Source organism: Drosophila santomea, chromosome 3L (genome assembly GCF_016746245.2).
Source record: "Drosophila santomea strain STO CAGO 1482 chromosome 3L, Prin_Dsan_1.1, whole genome shotgun sequence".
NCBI classification, from domain to species: Eukaryota; Metazoa; Arthropoda; class Insecta; order Diptera; family Drosophilidae; genus Drosophila; species Drosophila santomea.
Window position 1 is genome coordinate 13,676,257 of NC_053018.2, and position 16,820 is coordinate 13,693,076.

At 46.1% G+C, this 16,820-nt stretch overlaps 5 protein-coding genes across 8 annotated transcripts; 1 reads left to right on the forward strand and 4 right to left on the reverse strand.

Moving 5' to 3' along the window:
• Nucleotides 1-1,751: 1,751 nt before the first annotated feature.
• LOC120449925 (GPN-loop GTPase 2) lies at nucleotides 1,752-3,065 on the reverse strand. The gene has a single exon (XM_039632618.2). The coding sequence runs from the start codon at nucleotides 3,035-3,037 to the stop codon at nucleotides 2,114-2,116; it is 924 nt and encodes a 307-aa protein (XP_039488552.1). The 5' UTR covers nucleotides 3,038-3,065; the 3' UTR covers nucleotides 1,752-2,113.
• A 279-nt stretch (nucleotides 3,066-3,344) lies between these two features.
• Nucleotides 3,345-6,954, forward strand: LOC120448205 (actin-interacting protein 1). The gene is made up of 7 exons (XM_039630076.1): nucleotides 3,345-3,502; nucleotides 3,845-3,966; nucleotides 4,553-4,643; nucleotides 4,833-5,096; nucleotides 5,163-6,217; nucleotides 6,278-6,428; nucleotides 6,496-6,954. The coding sequence occupies exons 1-7, from the start codon at nucleotides 3,469-3,471 to the stop codon at nucleotides 6,603-6,605; spliced, it is 1,827 nt and encodes a 608-aa protein (XP_039486010.1). The 5' UTR covers nucleotides 3,345-3,468; the 3' UTR covers nucleotides 6,606-6,954.
• A 57-nt stretch (nucleotides 6,955-7,011) lies between these two features.
• On the reverse strand, nucleotides 7,012-13,387 carry LOC120448204 (protein bric-a-brac 2). 4 transcript variants are annotated; one of them, XM_039630072.2, is made up of 5 exons: nucleotides 12,909-13,387; nucleotides 10,523-10,664; nucleotides 9,637-9,960; nucleotides 8,369-9,435; nucleotides 7,012-8,273 (listed from the first exon to the last, which is right to left on the reverse strand). In XM_039630072.2, exons 2-5 carry the CDS (start codon nucleotides 10,634-10,636, stop codon nucleotides 7,817-7,819), a joined length of 1,962 nt encoding a protein of 653 aa, XP_039486006.1. In that variant the 5' UTR covers nucleotides 10,637-10,664; nucleotides 12,909-13,387; the 3' UTR covers nucleotides 7,012-7,816. The 4 variants fall into 4 exon arrangements, with proteins under 4 accessions (XP_039486006.1, XP_039486007.1, XP_039486008.1 ...); XM_039630073.2 differs by having other exon boundaries at nucleotides 10,523-10,667; XM_039630074.2 differs by lacking the exon at nucleotides 12,909-13,387 and adding an exon at nucleotides 12,724-12,861 and having other exon boundaries at nucleotides 10,523-10,667.
• Nucleotides 13,388-13,979: 592 nt separating this feature from the next.
• Nucleotides 13,980-15,039, reverse strand: LOC120448408. Its single transcript, XM_039630405.1, has one exon. The coding sequence runs from the start codon at nucleotides 14,778-14,780 to the stop codon at nucleotides 13,980-13,982; it is 801 nt and encodes a 266-aa protein (XP_039486339.1). The 5' UTR covers nucleotides 14,781-15,039.
• Nucleotides 15,040-15,082: 43 nt separating this feature from the next.
• On the reverse strand, nucleotides 15,083-16,219 carry LOC120448407. The gene has a single exon (XM_039630404.2). The coding sequence runs from the start codon at nucleotides 16,107-16,109 to the stop codon at nucleotides 15,093-15,095; it is 1,017 nt and encodes a 338-aa protein (XP_039486338.1). The 5' UTR covers nucleotides 16,110-16,219; the 3' UTR covers nucleotides 15,083-15,092.
• Between the last annotated feature and the right edge of the window lie 601 nt (nucleotides 16,220-16,820).

Below are 16,820 nucleotides of genomic sequence, written 5' to 3' on the forward strand. Positions count from 1 at the left end.
GAGTATGCTGGTTATAGGAAGGCTATGAGGAGAGTGATAAGGATTTATAACAACTTTGTAATTCGAAAATGTTTGAAACTTTATATAACATGTTTTAAGTTGATTAGCTAGTTGAAGGATATTTCTTCATAGTTCCGTACTTAGATCCTGTTTTCTAGGTCATCTCCTAGTCCTGTGCCCCCACTGCCGAAACTCCTTTACTTTTTTCCGGTTGCTTAGCTGGCACATTTTTTCCCCGACTGCCGCTGCTGTTGTGCACCTGCTTTTTGAGAACAGGACGCGCGTCTTTTGACCGCAATCGTTGCCAGGACTGGCCTGGAAAGCAAAACCAAATAGCGCTCTTACAAGCCAGGTCGCAACAATGTTTAGCCTGACGCGCTTACATCGCAGGGGATCGCACTTACGGCTTTTGAGAACGCGACGAATTATCCTGCAGAGCGTGTGCCAAAAAACCAAAAAAAAAAAACAGAAAAACAAGAAACCGCAGCCCGTTGCTTTACACAAATCGCAAAGCCAAAACGAATCCGAGCCCCACTCGCTTCGTCCTGGGACGAAACCACTTTCGTTTATTTTAATTTGGCTTGCGGTCAAGGGGATTGAGGCTCTAGGGGATTGGGGATGGGCAATCGGGATTGGGGACTGGGGAATTGGCAGCCAGCCTGCTGCAATCTGACAAGAGCCTGCTGCATTTAATAACTGTTTTCGTTTTTGCCGCTGTTTTCCTATGCCCTGCAAAGAGAAGCCACCAGCTAAAACAGAGGGTCTATGCATCGGATCATTTTGAATATCTTTATATTATCCCAATTTATCTTTCATGACTTGTCCTTAAAAAACATTCTTTGAATGTTTAAGAGATCTAAAACGATTTTTAATCTTCAAAATCGTTCATTTTAACTTATTAAACTTATTACTACTGATTTAAAAATCTATAACTGAGATCCTCTAAAAGCTCACACTTGCATTTAAGTCCAAGAGTAATGCGGATAACTTGTGTAGTTCTCGATCAACAACTTTTCATTTAATCAAATACAGGCTATGAACAAAAGGGTACCCATAAGTCAGCTTAAAAGTAGGCGACTCCTGGTGTTTTTTTATATCCCGACTCGTCTGCCCGTGCCTGCAAGTCGGAGCCCCCGAGTGCTCACGACCTGGACGTGGACGTGGTATAGGAGTCTATAGCGATCCCGTTTTGCGGTGCACGTGCCACAATTTGCAGCTTGCCACGAGATGTTCACCGGTCGTTCCAGCTCTTATCTCGCAAAACAACGCGCCTCGGACTTAATTAATTTTTATTTATGTTAACGAGGACTTTGCTTTTAGGTAAATCAAAGTATAGGGTTCAGATGCAGATCCTTTTCCAGCTGAACTCAAGCTGAACTTTTTTTTTGTTTTTGTATGCTTAAAAGGACGCTGAAGGAGTTATATTCACTGGTGATAAAAGTCTAACTAATTTACTGAAAAACATAAGAATATTGGATGAGATCTGCTAGATCTGAAAATATATACCTGGTCATATAAAATTAGTTGTTGATTTGTATATATTGCTATTATAATATTTTAGGTCAGTTGCTAACTAATTGTTTATTGATAATTAATTGTTATTGGATTAGAAAATAATATTTAAAAATCGTCATTTATATACATACAATATTCACCATAACAATATTTTTGAAAAAATCAACAAAGAAAAAAAAAACTATACAAACAATTTTTTTTTTTTTTTTCTTTCCCTTTAATCTAAAAATTCTTAATTCAGACCTGTAAAGTCACTTTATTCTGTAAAACCTTACATACATCTTACATAATTTTCAACGTTGGCAGCGACCTCTAGTGTTGGTTTCAATCTTACCAAGTTTAAAAGTAGAGGTCTCCTATTACGTTCTGTATGTTCGATCCTCATGTGAAGATTCTGCTTGCAAATTTTAATGTTTTTAAAATATGTGGCTGACAAACAACTGATTTCAGAATTTAGCAAACCTTTTAATAAGTTATATGAATGCTAAAATCTAGAGCTACATATATAGCACTTGGCTGCTTATTTATATTTATCAAACGCATGTTTTCCTTTGCAGGCAGTCTTATCACAGGCTATTCATAGTTACTCCAAGTGCTTTTATTCCATATAGGGCCGGACATCATGCTCCATGCGAGCGGCCTCAGATTCCGCACCCACGGCGCAGGCTAGTAGTGAGTTGACCGTCTGCTCCTCGCCCGCCTTGTAGACGTATCCATTAGCCTTGTCAATGTGATTGCGCAAGCGGAGCATGCTGTCCGTGCTAAAGACGTCCAGCAGTTGGAATGAGACGAGGGCGTAGTCCTCCACCATGGAGCAGATGGCTGCATTCAGTTTGTGGTACTTGCGCATGGCGGGATCGTCGTCCAGTTTGTCCAGCAGATACTTGAGGTCCAGGACGTCCGTATAAAAGTCCACATTGAAGTGCAACTTGGTCTCGTGTTTCTTTAGCAGATCGGCCTTGGAAAGCACATTTACGTGGGGTAGACTCATCCGCAACATGGTGTTCAAAGCCATCAGCAAAGTGGCAATGAATTTGGCGGGCTCCGAGCAGTAGTGCGAATCTATTAGGTTAACGGTGACCAGGCTATATCTTTCACGCTCCAAGCGCTCGAAAACCCGGGCCATGGCGGTGTGATGGGTATATAGCTCAATCTGCCCGGGACAGTCAAACAGAAAGTAGTTGTGGGTGGCGCCCAGTTTGCGCAGTGCCGGCAACAGCCAATCCTCTAGATGATCGGCCAGATACTCGGCGCAGTGCATCAGAGCTCCATTTGGTCCCAGCTTCAGGTGCTCCATGCAATCCTCCACAGTGATTAGCTCCATCACACTGAGCACCGGTTCGTAGGACATGTTTTCGTTGGCTGGATCCAGGTTCACCACGCCCACCTGACGGCCCAGTTCGCGATAGAACTTAAGCGCCTCGGCGCAATATGTGGTTTTCCCAGAACCAGGAGGTCCTATGATCAGCTGTCCATAACGTGGGTTCTCCACGGTCGCCTGCGTAGGAAATCTTTGCATCATTCTTGCGAAATATGAAAAACATAAACAATGGTAGAGGTGGGGCACTATAGATAACGATTAATTTATTTGGCGCCATTTATCGAACTTTCGATATTTTTGTTTGTTTAAGAACCTCAAGAATTAAAATGTTATAAAATAAAATCGTACGTTTGGTTTCTCTAATACAGATACTTTTATTGTAACACACAGAACACAACATTTGTAATGGAATGTTAACAGTATAAAAAAAAAAATTCTTCATCTAGTTCAATTCGCAGTTAGAGATGGGTAAGCGATGTAACCCTGGCAATAAAACATCGATGACGACGAAGAGCCAACATCGATCTTTGTCCACCACTATAAGTCGGCAAACTTGAGTTTGGTGTTTTCATTTATCCGCGGAATTTCGCACTAATAAGTAAACGCTTCAGGAACACCGAGAAATCACCACAATGGCTCAACCCCAACCACCGGCGTACGAAAACAGTGAGTTGGAATCCCACAGACATAAACCGCAGTCATGAATCCGATCCGAATGCGAATGTGACTCGTCGAGAAGGGGATGAGTCAACAGGCGAAAAACGGTAAAAGCAGAAAGCAATCGCCGGAAGCGCCGTGATTATGCCCATAAATGGGCATTGCTGCATATGAAAGACCTTTGTAAGCAGTTGAGGGGGCGGGGGAAGAGCAGTTGGAGCGACCCCATTCCCCGTTCGCTCCCCAAAAACGAAGCCGCACCCTAATTTTCACCCACTCCAATTTCGCCGGTCTTATCTTACTCGCAGTCGCAGTCGCGCATTTCTAATCGAAATAATGGCTTAATTGCAGAAAACATCTACGCAACTCTGCCGCGCACCCAACGCGGCCAACCCATCGTATTGGGTGCCGATCCCAAGGGCAAGAACTTCCTGTACACCAATGGAAACTCTGTGATCATCCGGAACATCGAGGTAAGCTGATATACGCTGCAGCCTGCTGCTCCGCTCCTGCCATAAATCCATGGCATTTTCATCCAAATGGTGTTTTATTTTTGGACAGGCTGCAGTTTCGGTTGCCAGTTTGTGTGTGCTTTCTGGCTTTCGGGCAGCTGTTCTATATTTATTTATATATATATGTACATACATATTTACGTACATAAGGCGCAAAACACAGATTCTCATTCCACAGGCCAACCGGCAAAATCACCCATACCCATACCACACAGACTGGCACACAGATGAGTTTCTTGTTTGCCGCCTACGCATCATCATTATGATGTTTTCATCTGGTCAAAGTGATTCTGCATAGCAGCTATGTGATTGCCTATTGAATCTGTACAAATTCAAAATATTCCCGTATCTTTGTCTTTTGTCCCACATTTGATAATCCACAATAACGTATTTTGAGAAAGATAAGTAAATAAAGGCAACACAGATAACAAATTCAAAGAACACATATATTAAGGATCCCAAAACCATTTACCATTAATTTGTTGTAATTTGCTAAAAGTGTCTCTAAAATATGTATGTATGCTTTTCCCTTTCTTCTGCACCATAGAATCCAGCCATCGCCGATGTATACACGGAGCACTCGTGTGCAGTGAACGTGGCCAAGTACTCGCCCAGCGGATTCTACATTGCATCTGGCGGTAAGTCTCGCCCAGCAATTTCACACTTGGAGCACCCGGCTTGGGGCAACAGAGCATAAAAATCGTGACCACCATGAGTCACGCCATGGCCAATGATTAGCATTTCCCTATTTGGAGCGGTTTCTTTATCTTATCTGCGGTTTCGATTCGAGCAATGTTATTTATTTGCCTTTCTACTTCTTTCACCAGACGCCTCCGGCAAGATTCGCATTTGGGACACAGTCAACAAAGAGCACCTGCTTAAGAATGAGTTCCAGCCCATTGCAGGACCAATCAAGGACATTAGCTGGTCGCCAGACAACCAGCGCATTGTGGCTGTCGGCGAGGGACGCGAGCGTTTCGGCCATGTCTTTATGTCTGAAACCGGCACCTCTGTGGGCGAGATCAGCGGCCAGTCCAAGTCAATCAACTCGGCGGACTTCCGGCCAGCCAGGCCATTCCGCATTGTTACGGGTGAGTTAACATAAGTGCCATAAGTCCCGAAGTGCTATAAACTTACACCCACACTTGTTATTACAGGCAGCGAAGACAATACTATCGCCGTGTTCGAAGGACCCCCGTTCAAGTTCAAGATGACCAAGCAGGATCACTCCCGCTTCGTCCAGGCTGTTCGCTATTCGCCCGATGGCAAGTTCTTCGCCTCGGCCGGATTTGATGGCAAAGTCTTCCTGTACGATGGCACCAGCTCTGAATTGGTGGGTGAATTTGGCTCTCCTGCCCACAAGGGCGGCGTTTACGCATTGGCCTGGAAACCAGACAGCACCCAACTGCTGACCTGCTCTGGCGACAAGACCTGTCGTCTTTGGACAGTGGAGTCGCGCGAGCTGGTTAGCGAGTTTGTGATGGGCACCACTGTGGACGACCAGCAGGTGTCCTGCCTGTGGCAAGGAGATAACCTGATCACCGTCTCGCTCTCGGGCGTGATCACCTACCTCAATGTGGCGGATCCCTCAAAGCCGCTGCGTGTGGTGAAGGGCCACAACAAGCCCATCACCGTGCTGGGACTGAGCGATGACCGCAGCACCATCTACACGGGCAGCCACGATGGCGTGGTGACCAACTGGAATTCAGGCAGCGGCACCAACGATCGCATCACGGGCACTGGACACGGAAACCAGATCAACGGCATTGCCGCCTGGGGTGACTTTGTCTATACCTGTGGCATCGACGACAGCCTTCGCCAGTTCAGCGTGGAAGGCAACTCCTACACGGACTATGTGGTCAAGCTTAACTGCCAGCCTCGTGGCTTGGCTATTTTGCGTAACGAGAACATTATTGCAATCGCCTGCATCAAGGAGTTGACTCTTGTGCAGGACCAGAAGAAGATCTTCTCGCTGCCCATCAAGTACGAGGCCAGCTCGATTGCCGTTAATGCGGACACCTTAGAGGTGGCTGTGGGAGGTGATGACCAAAAGTTGCACATCTACACCCTGAAGGGCGGAGTATTGGAGCCCAAGGTGGAACTGGATCACTTGGGAGCTGTCACGGATGTTTCGTACTCCCCGGACTTGAAGTATCTGGTGGCTTGCGATGCCCATCGCAAGGTGGTGCTCTACTCAGTGGAGGAGTACAAGGTATTAACGAAACATGAATGTCTATTTTCATTCCATTACTAATTGAATGTATTTTTATAGCCCGCACACAACAAGGAGTGGGGCTTCCACAGTGCTCGCGTAAATACGGTGGCCTGGTCGCCCAACTCGCTGCTGGTGGCTAGTGGATCGTTGGACACTTCTATCATTATCTGGTCCCTGGCCAACCCGGCCAAACATACTATTATCAAGAGTAAGTATTTAAGAAAGATAATTAGTCTAATTTTCGATGTCTTACCTATGCTTTCTATGCACTCCAGATGCCCATCCGCAGTCGCAAATCACTCGGCTAGTCTGGCTGGATAATAACACTGTGATCTCCACCGGACAGGATTGCAACACCAAGGTGTGGCACGTGGAAAGCATCTAAATGCCCCAGCCGTGAAGCATATTTTAATACTTATCCAGGGAGAGCAGCCAGCAGCGCCCTGGCTTCATTTCATTTAAGTGCAACAGTTTACATTTAGCTATTTATGTCTTCTACCCCGCCCCCCGCACACCTCATGTCATGTCTTTAATTTTAAGCCAAAAGTGTTTGCTAATCATCATATCATGGATATCCAACTATTTTGCCCCACTATCATTTGCGTCTGTGTTTTTCAAACAAGTTTTTATACTACTGCAACTACGAACTACGAAAGGAAACACAAAGATATGTAAAGTACGCCAGCGTACATAAATTATTGTATTATGAAATGAAATATACTAGTTTTTGCATAGCTCGCCGTTTTCTTTCTCCACTTGATTGCGATCGGGAATCAGCTAAACACGCACAGTTTCATTGGCTTCTTAAACATTTATTCCGTTGAAAATTGTGTTTTTTGGTTTTGGTAGGTCTTCACCCTGTCTTTTTGTGTGCAAGTGTGTGTGCGTGTTCAGGTGTATAATTACAATATTTATAAAAACTTGGCTTAGATTACTAGAATGTGTGTGGACGTGTGCTTGTGAGAGAGCGTGAAAGCGAAAGGATTGTGTTTGTAACTTGCAGTTTGAGAGCCTCGGAGGTTGCTAAAGTTTCAGAAAAAAAAATAAACGTAAATTGTGCTAAACGTAAGTACATAAATTAAGATAGCTAGAAAGGCGCTCGTGTGCAGAAGACGAAAAACGAATTGCGCTAATTATCACAGCCGGGTCTAAGACGTTGGTTTCGGTGGGACTAAAAGTTGGCATATTCCTGTTGGGCACTTCATGGGTGGTTGGTGGAAGCTGGACCCTCTGACATAGTCAAAAAATCCGATCAAACTTAGTGGACTCGATTGGGGTAGATGTAGAAACCCTTTTTTGTTTCAAAAAGCAAAGCTTACATTTAAGATGGTTTCGCAAGTGGTTTTAAAATGAATTGAGTTTCATTTAGGCTTGCTGATTCAATTTTTTCCTAAAACCTTAGAATATACTTTAAAATTGAAGCAGATTCCTCTACTTTTGATCGGTATTGCAGTTGAGGTCAGGCGTCAGTCCTTTCTTCCACTCACTCATTAGTGCCCAACAATATGCATGTGCTTGGGTGGGCGTACTCCTGGTGTCTGTGTGCGTGTTTGTGTGGTGAATTGAACAAATCAAAAATATTCAAAAACATTATCCTCAGATGGTTGTCGTCGCCGACGTCTCCACACCTGTCGCCTCTCCATTGCTCGCCGCCGGAGGCTCCCGCTCACTTTTAATGCCAGGTGGCGCCTCATGGGCCAAGTCCAGCGATGGCTGGCCAGAAGCTGGCGAGGATTCGGCCACTGCTACGGCTGCTGCAGCAGCCGCCATCTGAAATTGATTGGGCAGGAAGAGGTACGGATTCCTTGCCTCCTGACCCGAACATCCAATTGTGGTCGCTGGAGCTGGACCCACATCGCCACTGGTTACCGTGTGACTGGCGGTCATGGACATGGGTGTAGAAGTGGGCACCGAGGTCGCTGCCAGCTTTGAGACCCTCTTCCGGCGAGCCTCGTTTTCACATGGCGATGGCGCCCCAGGATGTCGGTAGCTAACGTGCTTGCGCAGGGCATCCTTGCTGCGGGACACATGGGAGCAGACATTGCAGGCATACCTGATGTTATAAAAAAGTTATAAAGAAAAAAGCTTACTTGACGTTCTAAAGGTGACTCCCATTGTTTTATAAGCAATAAGAACTAGTCCACTTACCGCACATTCTGATGGGTTTCGAGGTGGACGCGCAGGTTGTATTGGTTGCTCAGCTGCTTGTGGCAGATGAAACAGGTGGCATAGAGCTTCGAGTTGGACGGCGGCTTGATGGGTGCGGTGGCCAGCGACTTGTCGCGGTCGGCGCTCAGCGAGAGCAGATTGGGCTCCGACTTGGCGCTGACCAGCGCCATTCCGCCGGCGGCCGCTGCCGCTGCCGCTGCTGCTGCTGCCGCTTCCCGCTGGTACTGCTCGATGTGGAGCTGCAGCTTGGCATGATCCTCGGCCGAGATGTAGGGCGATGGTCCTGGTTGTGGGTGGTGGTGCATTTGTGCCGCCTGCTGGGCGGCCGTTGGCGTGACTGCTGCACTGTAGAGTGGTGGCTTGCTACTGTAGAGTTGACCTTGGCCGAGGGCGCTGGGGTAACTGGCCGAGGAGCACTTGACCACCGGCAACTGGGGCGAAAAGTGGGCCATGGTCGGTGGAGCGAGAGTTACTGGCGAAGTGGCCACAATGGGATTTGGTATGGAGCACTCCTGCGGCGACTTGCTGCTGCTGCTGTTGGTCGTCGATGAGAATTTGGGATTCTTTGCAAGGCTCTTCTCCAGTCGCCTGAGCTCCTTCGGCGGACTGTCGCCCTTCAGCCTCTTGGAGCCAAAGCAATCCGCCTCCAGCTGATCCTCCTGCATGCCGCTCTGGTAGAGCTGGCACTGCTGCTGGTACTTGGCCAACAGCTCAGTGGTCTTGTTGAGCGCCGTCTGCGAGAAGTTGAGTGGTTGGGGCAGCAGACTCGGGTAGAACTGCAGCGACTTGAAGAGATTCTCCAGGGGCGTGGTGCCCATTCCACTGGAGCTCACCGATCCCAGTTTGTTGGCCAGGAGAGGGGTGTTCAATGCGGCACTGGGCAGCTGGGGCAGAGGGAGGGGTTGGCTGGGAGTGGGCGTGTGGGAGGGCGTGAGGGTGGGGGTGGGCGTGGGAGAGGGGGTGCTGGGACGTTCAAACTCAGAGGACTTCTCGTTCGCCGTATCCATGAGGGAGCCACCTCCACTTCTCGCCGTTTTTGGTAGCTGCTTGGATTTATGAAATCATCAAGAAAGTTTTAGATAAAAATTAAGAGTGACAATGATTTTAACAAAAAGTATGTACATATTATATTCTATATAATTGTACTTAAATATTTATATTATTTTAAATGTTTATATTTTAAAGAATCAGCTTAAAGAACAACTGATAAGTTATCTAACTAGATATTGCACTTGAGGTATACTCACATTGTTGTTCTGGACATCGGCCAGTCCCTTGATGCCCAGTGTCTCGGCCAGGCTGAGCAGCATCGGAATCTGCTCCTCATAGACATTCACCTCGCCGGAGTACATGAAGGTGAGCAGAGAGACGATGGCGCCGAAGCTGGCGCCGGGTATGATGATGACTGGGTGGTTACTGGCCTCCAGAGCCCGGAAGATGTCCATAAAAAAGCTGCTGCAGGCACTCAGAACCACGCGATGGGCCTTCAGCTGGCGTCCCTCGGCCGAAATGGTAACATCCGTCAGATGGGATTGGTCCAGCAGAATGGGCAGGGTGCTCAGCAGACTGGTCTGGAAGGGATCAGAGGGAATGGGGATGGGTATGTGAAAGTCAGTGCTCATAAGTGGGTCACACGATCATAAAAATACAATTTCCTGGGCCCCGGGATGCTCTGTCTGTGGTGGAACTGGGGACAGGGGTTGGCTGCAGCTGCTTTCCAACTTTTCGATTTACGCTCTGTGGAAATTCTTTGGATTTTGGCAATTGCACGAATCTGTTCATTTATGTGACACACACACTCAACACACCCCTCCGCACTGCTCTTTGTCCATTTGGCTGTTTCCATTTTTGCTATTTTGGACAGCTAGTTTCACCGCCGCCCCGCTTTCACCACAGTTCACCCTTTGGGTCGAAAAACAAAAATTGTCACTATATGAAAATGCGGAAAACTATGTGTGAATCTGTACGTACACGGGGATGTGTTTGGATAGATGGATCCTATATATAGATGGGGCGACATTTTGCTGTTGGCCTGCTCGCTTCACTGAACGATGTCCAGTCCGTTTTAATGGGTCTTACTTATCAGGTAATATCCATAGTCATAGAACTTAATTTAGATCTGGAGGATCTCACCTGATGGTTGTGCCATCGCAGGCAGAACTGCTGTTGGCTGTCATTGTGCTGCAGCTGCTGATCAAAATGATGATGCTGCGTTTGTCTGGCATTAGTGCTATTTACATGTTCCATAATTCATCTGGGTTTGGATCACATGGACCTGCTGCAACGGGAGGAGGGGTTAAATGCAATTAGTGAATGTGCAAGATGTCGGATGTCGGAGAGGTAAACAAATTCAAATCGCCTTGTCCCAGCCCACTTGGCATCTTTGTTTTCGTTTCTCATAATTTGTTTGTTTGCATTTCGGTTTGTTTATTTATTGAGCGTTTTGTCACACACACTTTTCGTGTCTGCTCTTCTTGGCCGCCTTGAAGAGCGTCTGCACCACGAGGCGTATACGTATTATACGTATATCATAGCAGTTGGCTTATTACTCATACGCCCCGTTACGCGTTACGGGGAGGGTTGTCATTGGGGACCGGGAAAACGGCATAATTTGATTTAATGACAGCCTGATCCATCTTTAGATGGCTGCCTGCTCCTCCAAGGTATCCGGGTATTGTCGAGTGCTCGCTCCTCTGTTTTGATGACCAAGTCAACGGGCCGATTTACTCGGCCGTTTCGGTGAGTGCCCAGTTGACGAATCGGAATTACAATAAAGTGACACACACAGAGACGCACAGACACGGCCAGTGTTATTTGTGTTCTTTGCTGGCAATTAAACGAAATTTATTTAAATAAAATAAGTTTTCCTTGGCTGGCCTGGCCTGGGCGATCTGATCGCAGTGCCGCTGTGGGTTTCTGGGTACACTATAAATTTGGCAATTTCCATTGTTCGGATAGCATGTGATGCACTGGGCGGGCGGGAGGTTCACACTTTTGTCCGAGGGCTATTTATAAGAAGCTAGTCCAAGGAAGCTGGGGTGGGTATATCGGTATGTGGGGGATTTTTTTTTTTTGGGGATTTCTCGGTCTATGCTGCTGCTGCAGCTGCCGCCAATGCTGCTGCTGCACCGCCGACCATTGGAGGCCCCCCAAAAAACCAATGCAAATCCGCAGCGAAGTGACAAGTCCGAGTCTTTTGGTTTTCTTTGCACTTTAGCGCTAGCCCAGCGTGCAATTGTTGGACGACGGAATTTTCTTCATTCCATTATGTGTGCACATGGGACTGAGAATCGCATCTAAGCATTTCTCTATTGAGAGACGATGGATGGTGGAGGTTGCCTTGCTTTGCCTTGCCTGATGTGGTACAATGGATGCCTGGCTATGGGATTGAGGGATGGGCAGGGGGGTTGGGGATTGGGGACTGGGGGTTGGGGACTCGAGATGGAGGGTCGGAGGAGGAGCGGCGCGGCCTTTTTGGCGCTCGTTCACACAAGAAAGTGTTGTCGTGACAGTCAGGCAGCCTTCTTTTCCGTAACTCTTTGGTATTTCGCTCAGTTTTTACTTGATTTTCCGAAATTAGTTTTTCAGCCTTTCAGCTCGCCACCTCCTTCTCCTTCTCCTGCGCCGTCCTCTGGCTGTTGTTTTAAATAGCCATCCAAAAAATAAAGATCTGTGCTAAACGCTCTCCCCATGCTGTCTATTTTGATTTGTTGTCCAAGTGCCTGCCTTTTGTCATCCATGGCAATTCATTCCAAAGCACCTCGCAATCGTTTTCATTTCGATTTGGATTTGGCTTTGGGCTTTGCTTCACTTCGAAGCTATTCCGTTGATGCGTAATATTTTACACATAATCACTCATACGCCTCGTTGCGAATGCTGAGGGAGGTGGATAGCAAAATAAAATCATGCTTAAGCCTTCGCTGCGGTGGCTTTGTTATTGTTTTTCAACTTTCATTTGTTCCATGAAATGTGGCGCACATAAATTTGATGTCAACGCTGCTTTTTTTTTGTCCGAGAGGTATTTGAATTTCAATATAGAATTCGCACGATCAGCGCTCTATATGTGGCTGTGAATCACGCATAATCCAGTGGCCCAGCATATCTGCCCCTGGGGAAGTCTAATAATAGAGCACTATGTCTAACCCTTATGGCCGAGGATCTCGAATCGACTTCTTTTATGCTAATGGGATGCTTGTGGCGATGCTCGATCTTCACATATAAAATGTTCCCCTCAACTCATGTTTTATGTAGTGTTTTTTATGACACGCATTTATTTATCTATCTTTCGCATTGAAGATCCCCTTTTGATCTCTCAACGACATTACACAATTTACTTGAATAAGTTAATCACTCGGTTCTATGTGTTTTCACTGGGCTCTCGTTAGAGGAATCCTTCACATTCTTGTTTAATTTTATTTATTTGCTTTTTCACACATATTTTGCTAATGCCATTTCATTTTCCCCGCGTCCATTACGAATTTTCCCTTTTCGCGTTTTTCGCGACGGGACAAGCGTGCACCTTTGTTAACCGTTTGCTGCTCGCATCTGAAATGAAAAAATCCGAAAATGTTTCAATTCTTTCGGTTTAGTTGGAGATTTTCTATTTTTCGAATGTCCATCTCTTGACAATTTTCCTCTATCTCGTGTTGCTGTTGTTGCTACTGCTGCTGCTGCTGCTGTTGCTGCTGTTGGTGTTGCTGTTGGCCCAAATGTTGTTGCTGCTGCTGCTGCTGATGCTGCCATTTGTTTAGCGGATTCGAAATTGGCTCTCAGCATGTCGGGCAGATCCGTTTGTCGCCCGATTCCATGTTCTTTAATTAATGAGCTGGCCGCCTCGGGGCAGCGAAGAGAAATCTCAGCGGTTTTGTACTCGCGATCAGTGTAAGTCTTTTGGCCAAAAATTAATTGGCTGCCCCGCAGTTAGTTAATCAAAACATTTGCCAGTGGCAAATCATCATGAGGGCAGCATCATCATCATAATAATCAGGAACTGCGACCACTCCGCCTCTAGACACAATTGACACGACTGGCCGACAGGCGGAGGAATTTGTTGCTGCTGCGGTTGCTGCTGCAACTGCGGTTGCTGCTGTTGCGGGATCGTGTGCATTATTAATTTGCAATAAAATGTGGAAGCGGCGACAGCAGTTGCCGCCGTTCGAAAATTGCCCGCCGAAAATAAATGCATATACCTGCGCGTTGGATTTGTGAATTATGCCTGACAAATACAAATGGAACCGCCAGATGGAGACGCCGTTGGCCATTGGGCACCCAGCACCTTCATTATGCACTTTTCAATTCATTAAAATGCCACAAATACTTATTTATTATTGTCATCTGTGCGCACCTCGATTTGGGTTAGCTGCCACGTAGCTTGGAGGCTGTAAATAGCCCAATGTGTATATAAGCCCTTCACTCAAGGATTATTCCTTACGTAAAATGAAAAGCTAAATGTCACAATACCTCTAAGCAATATCTAGTTGACTAACCACAAAAACAAGAACAAAAACCAAATGTTTATAGAAAATTATTTATTTATTTTTGATCAATTTCAAAACTTAAGCATCTTATGAATGAACCTCTAAATAGAAATCTAGTAGTTATAACTAAAGCACTGAGCCTCGCTGATCGGCTTGCATTGCTTTGTGGGAAAGTCCCAGCCATATTTGTAAGGACACCTCACAATGGTCAGATAGCCGGTGAGGCATCTGTAGTAGTACTCGCACCGCTGGGGATGAGGATGGTCACCGTCTCCGGATGCGTCGCAGTGCGGCCTTCCCTGAGCTGGTGAGGAAGGCTTTGGAGACGGAGAGGATGGCTTAGGAGAAGTAGTAGGTGGCGTAGTCACTGCAGGAAATGATTCTGAAGGGGGTGTTGCAGGATCAGCTTGAAAAGTGGAAGAATCCGCAGATCCGGTAGAGGCATTTGTTGGCACAGGAGTGGTGCCATCGATCCCATCCTGCTCCTCACCAGTGGCCTGCTTGTCGGGCAGCTCCTCGGTCAGGACTGAATCGGAGTTCCTTAGGCACACACCCTCATCATCGAAGGCACACTCCTGGGTGCGATCGTCAAAGTAGGTGGACTCGGGGCAGCTGTCTCGGAAGGAGTCGTCTCCATTGCAATAGATGTACGAAGCGCAATCCTCGATGGCCATGACAAAGGTATCCAAGGGAGCATTCGCGCACTGCGGGAACACTTCGGCTTCAATTGAAGTTAGGAATCCTGTCAGGATCAGCAGACTGAGCCAAGGTACTTGAAGTGGCATGGTGGTATTCAGTTGGTTCACTTTATTAATGGAGATGAGTTCTGGCGTTCCCTTTTTATGCCAATTTTTCGAGCTTGACTGCGAAACTCTTATCGTTGCTTTTGTAGTTGATATCTTACCAAATAACATGTTGCCAATTTTTATCTTTCTACCAAAAATTATGTCAGGGTCGACCAATGACCTTGTTGCTATGATAAATCAGTAACAAGGTAAATAATTTCAGGCATTTGACAGCTAACAACTGACTTCTCACGCTCTTGCCAAATGCGGTACTTTTTCTTATAAGTTACCATACTTAGCTTAATAATTAGGGAAATTTAAATACAAATAATGCCTTGACATATTAAGAATATTAAAATATTAAATTATTATCACTTTTTTAATTGCGTTGATGGAAAAACTCCTACTGGTAATATCCTTCCCAAGCAATATTGATTTAAGCTATGCTTTTATTTTTGTTGACAATTTTTGATAAGCGATTGTTCCAAATTGTGACTCCTGTTTCAAATACACATTCGCCAGCGATAGCCTGCTGAGGTCGTAGTCCACCACATCCAGTTGCTGCTCCAATTGTCTCTTGAGGTTCCGGACTCGCAATGTGCCCATGGAAAGCGGCAAACGGTTGTATTCGGCAATCAATTGGTTTTGCCGCCTACGGGCGTTCTCCAAAAGCAGCATTCTCTGCTCACTGGTGAGCAGGATGGGCTGGGACTCCTCACGTGACTCCGCCTGAGAATTCTCCGGTGATTGGATCTCCGCTTCTTGACGCTGCTCATCTACAATTGATAGCTGTGCACAGGACTCCTGTGAGTGTACACTTAGGACATCCTCCGGGTTCACATCCACCACCTCGGGAATCTCCATTTGGCGTACTCTTGGGGAACTCGTCTTGATGGAATGTGAACTGAGAGATGCCTCAACATCCTGCTTTCGGTTGGTGGGGAAACAGTTGTCCAGGTAATTCAAGCCGCCGGGCAAGATGCCGAACGCGTTAGCTAACGGCCGGTGCAATGTGTACTGCCCCGGCTGGTAGCCATCATCGCGTTGTTCCGGCATTTTGCCCAGCTCGAAGTTGGACGTAGTGCGTCGCAGCCGTTGTCTTTCGCCCAGGAACTGTCCACCCCTGCCGTCCGCTGGATCATCGCCCTCGCTACGGGACTGCAAGTGGTGCTGGGTCTTATCCGAGCACTTAAGCAGGGCGGCACTGAGAAACCGCTCGTCGCTGATGTCCTCGGTTTGGATCTGTTTCTCGGACAGCTTCCGTTGACTGGGAACTACTTTAGCCCCCGTTCCGCCACTCAAGCCACGCTGGGTGGCGGCCAAAAGAAACCTTACTGGGCCGCAGCATCTGGCCTTTGAGGCGGCGGTGGGCATCTGGTAGTTTGGAGACCCCTGGCTCACCATCATCCGATTCTCGCGGAGAAAGTTGCGCGATGTGCCCATCGAGGCTCGTTTCATGGCCACAAGAGTCGATCAAAACAGGAGATGAAAAAAAAAAAAACAAATATAAAAACGAAGAGCGTGGGTTATTGTTTCGGGAGCTACAAAATTAAGTATACTGAAAAATGCCGCTCGATATTATATATGAAGCTATGAAGCTTTAGGCAAAACGGGATCTGATCTATTTCATGAATAGAGAGAGTACAAACTCCTTAGATGAAAACCAAACATTAAAAATCCATAAAAAATCGAATCAATTGATTTCATCGATTTAGATTCGACAAGTCATTAATACTAGTTGAGAACGCACAGATAGATTTTTACTGTCTATTACATGATCTAAGTACCGAATCCAAAATCTATTAATGTTTAAGTAGTTTTCTTATAGTTAACTTATTTTCTTTAAAAGATCGCCATCTGGCGACACACTTTAGCCCTAGTCCAACTATTTTTTTATGTTTATAAATATGTGGGAATTTAGTGGACTCTTGGAAATATTTCTCAATAATTTCTGTTCAACAAAAACTGGATTTCTTTTTGACGCACAGTCATAGATTTTATGAGCGATTGGCACATCGCGGCAATGAAAAAATAACTGTAGCATGCTTCATGAATTATTTTTAAAATATAAAAATGTATGAAAATGGTTTTTATAAATTTTGATTGATTTATATAAGTGCCGTAAGAAATGCTTTAAATCATATTTTCCCATCTTTATTCGAGGTTCAA

Excerpts from the sequence above, each read along its gene's own strand:
- LOC120449925 (XM_039632618.2), bottom strand. The coding sequence starts at position 3,037 with ATGATGCAAAGATTTCCTACGCAGGCGACCGTGGAGAACCCACGTTAT.
- LOC120448205 (XM_039630076.1), top strand. The coding sequence starts at position 3,469 with ATGGCTCAACCCCAACCACCGGCGTACGAAAACA. Across the intron at positions 4,644-4,832 it reads ATTCTACATTGCATCTGGCG|ACGCCTCCGGCAAGATTCGC; the intron begins GTAAGTCTCGCC and ends TTCTTTCACCAG. Across the intron at positions 5,097-5,162 it reads GCCATTCCGCATTGTTACGG|GCAGCGAAGACAATACTATC; the intron begins GTGAGTTAACAT and ends TTGTTATTACAG.
- LOC120448204 (XM_039630072.2), bottom strand. The coding sequence starts at position 10,636 with ATGGAACATGTAAATAGCACTAATGCCAGACAAACGCAGCATCATCAT. Across the intron at positions 9,436-9,636 it reads CCGATGTCCAGAACAACAAT|CAGCTACCAAAAACGGCGAG; the intron begins GTGAGTATACCT and ends CATAAATCCAAG. Across the intron at positions 8,274-8,368 it reads GAAACCCATCAGAATGTGCG|GTATGCCTGCAATGTCTGCT; the intron begins GTAAGTGGACTA and ends TTATAACATCAG.
- LOC120448408 (XM_039630405.1), bottom strand. The coding sequence starts at position 14,780 with ATGTTATTTGGTAAGATATCAACTACAAAAGCAACGATAAGAGTTTCG.
- LOC120448407 (XM_039630404.2), bottom strand. The coding sequence starts at position 16,109 with ATGAAACGAGCCTCGATGGGCACATCGCGCAACTTTCTCCGCGAGAAT.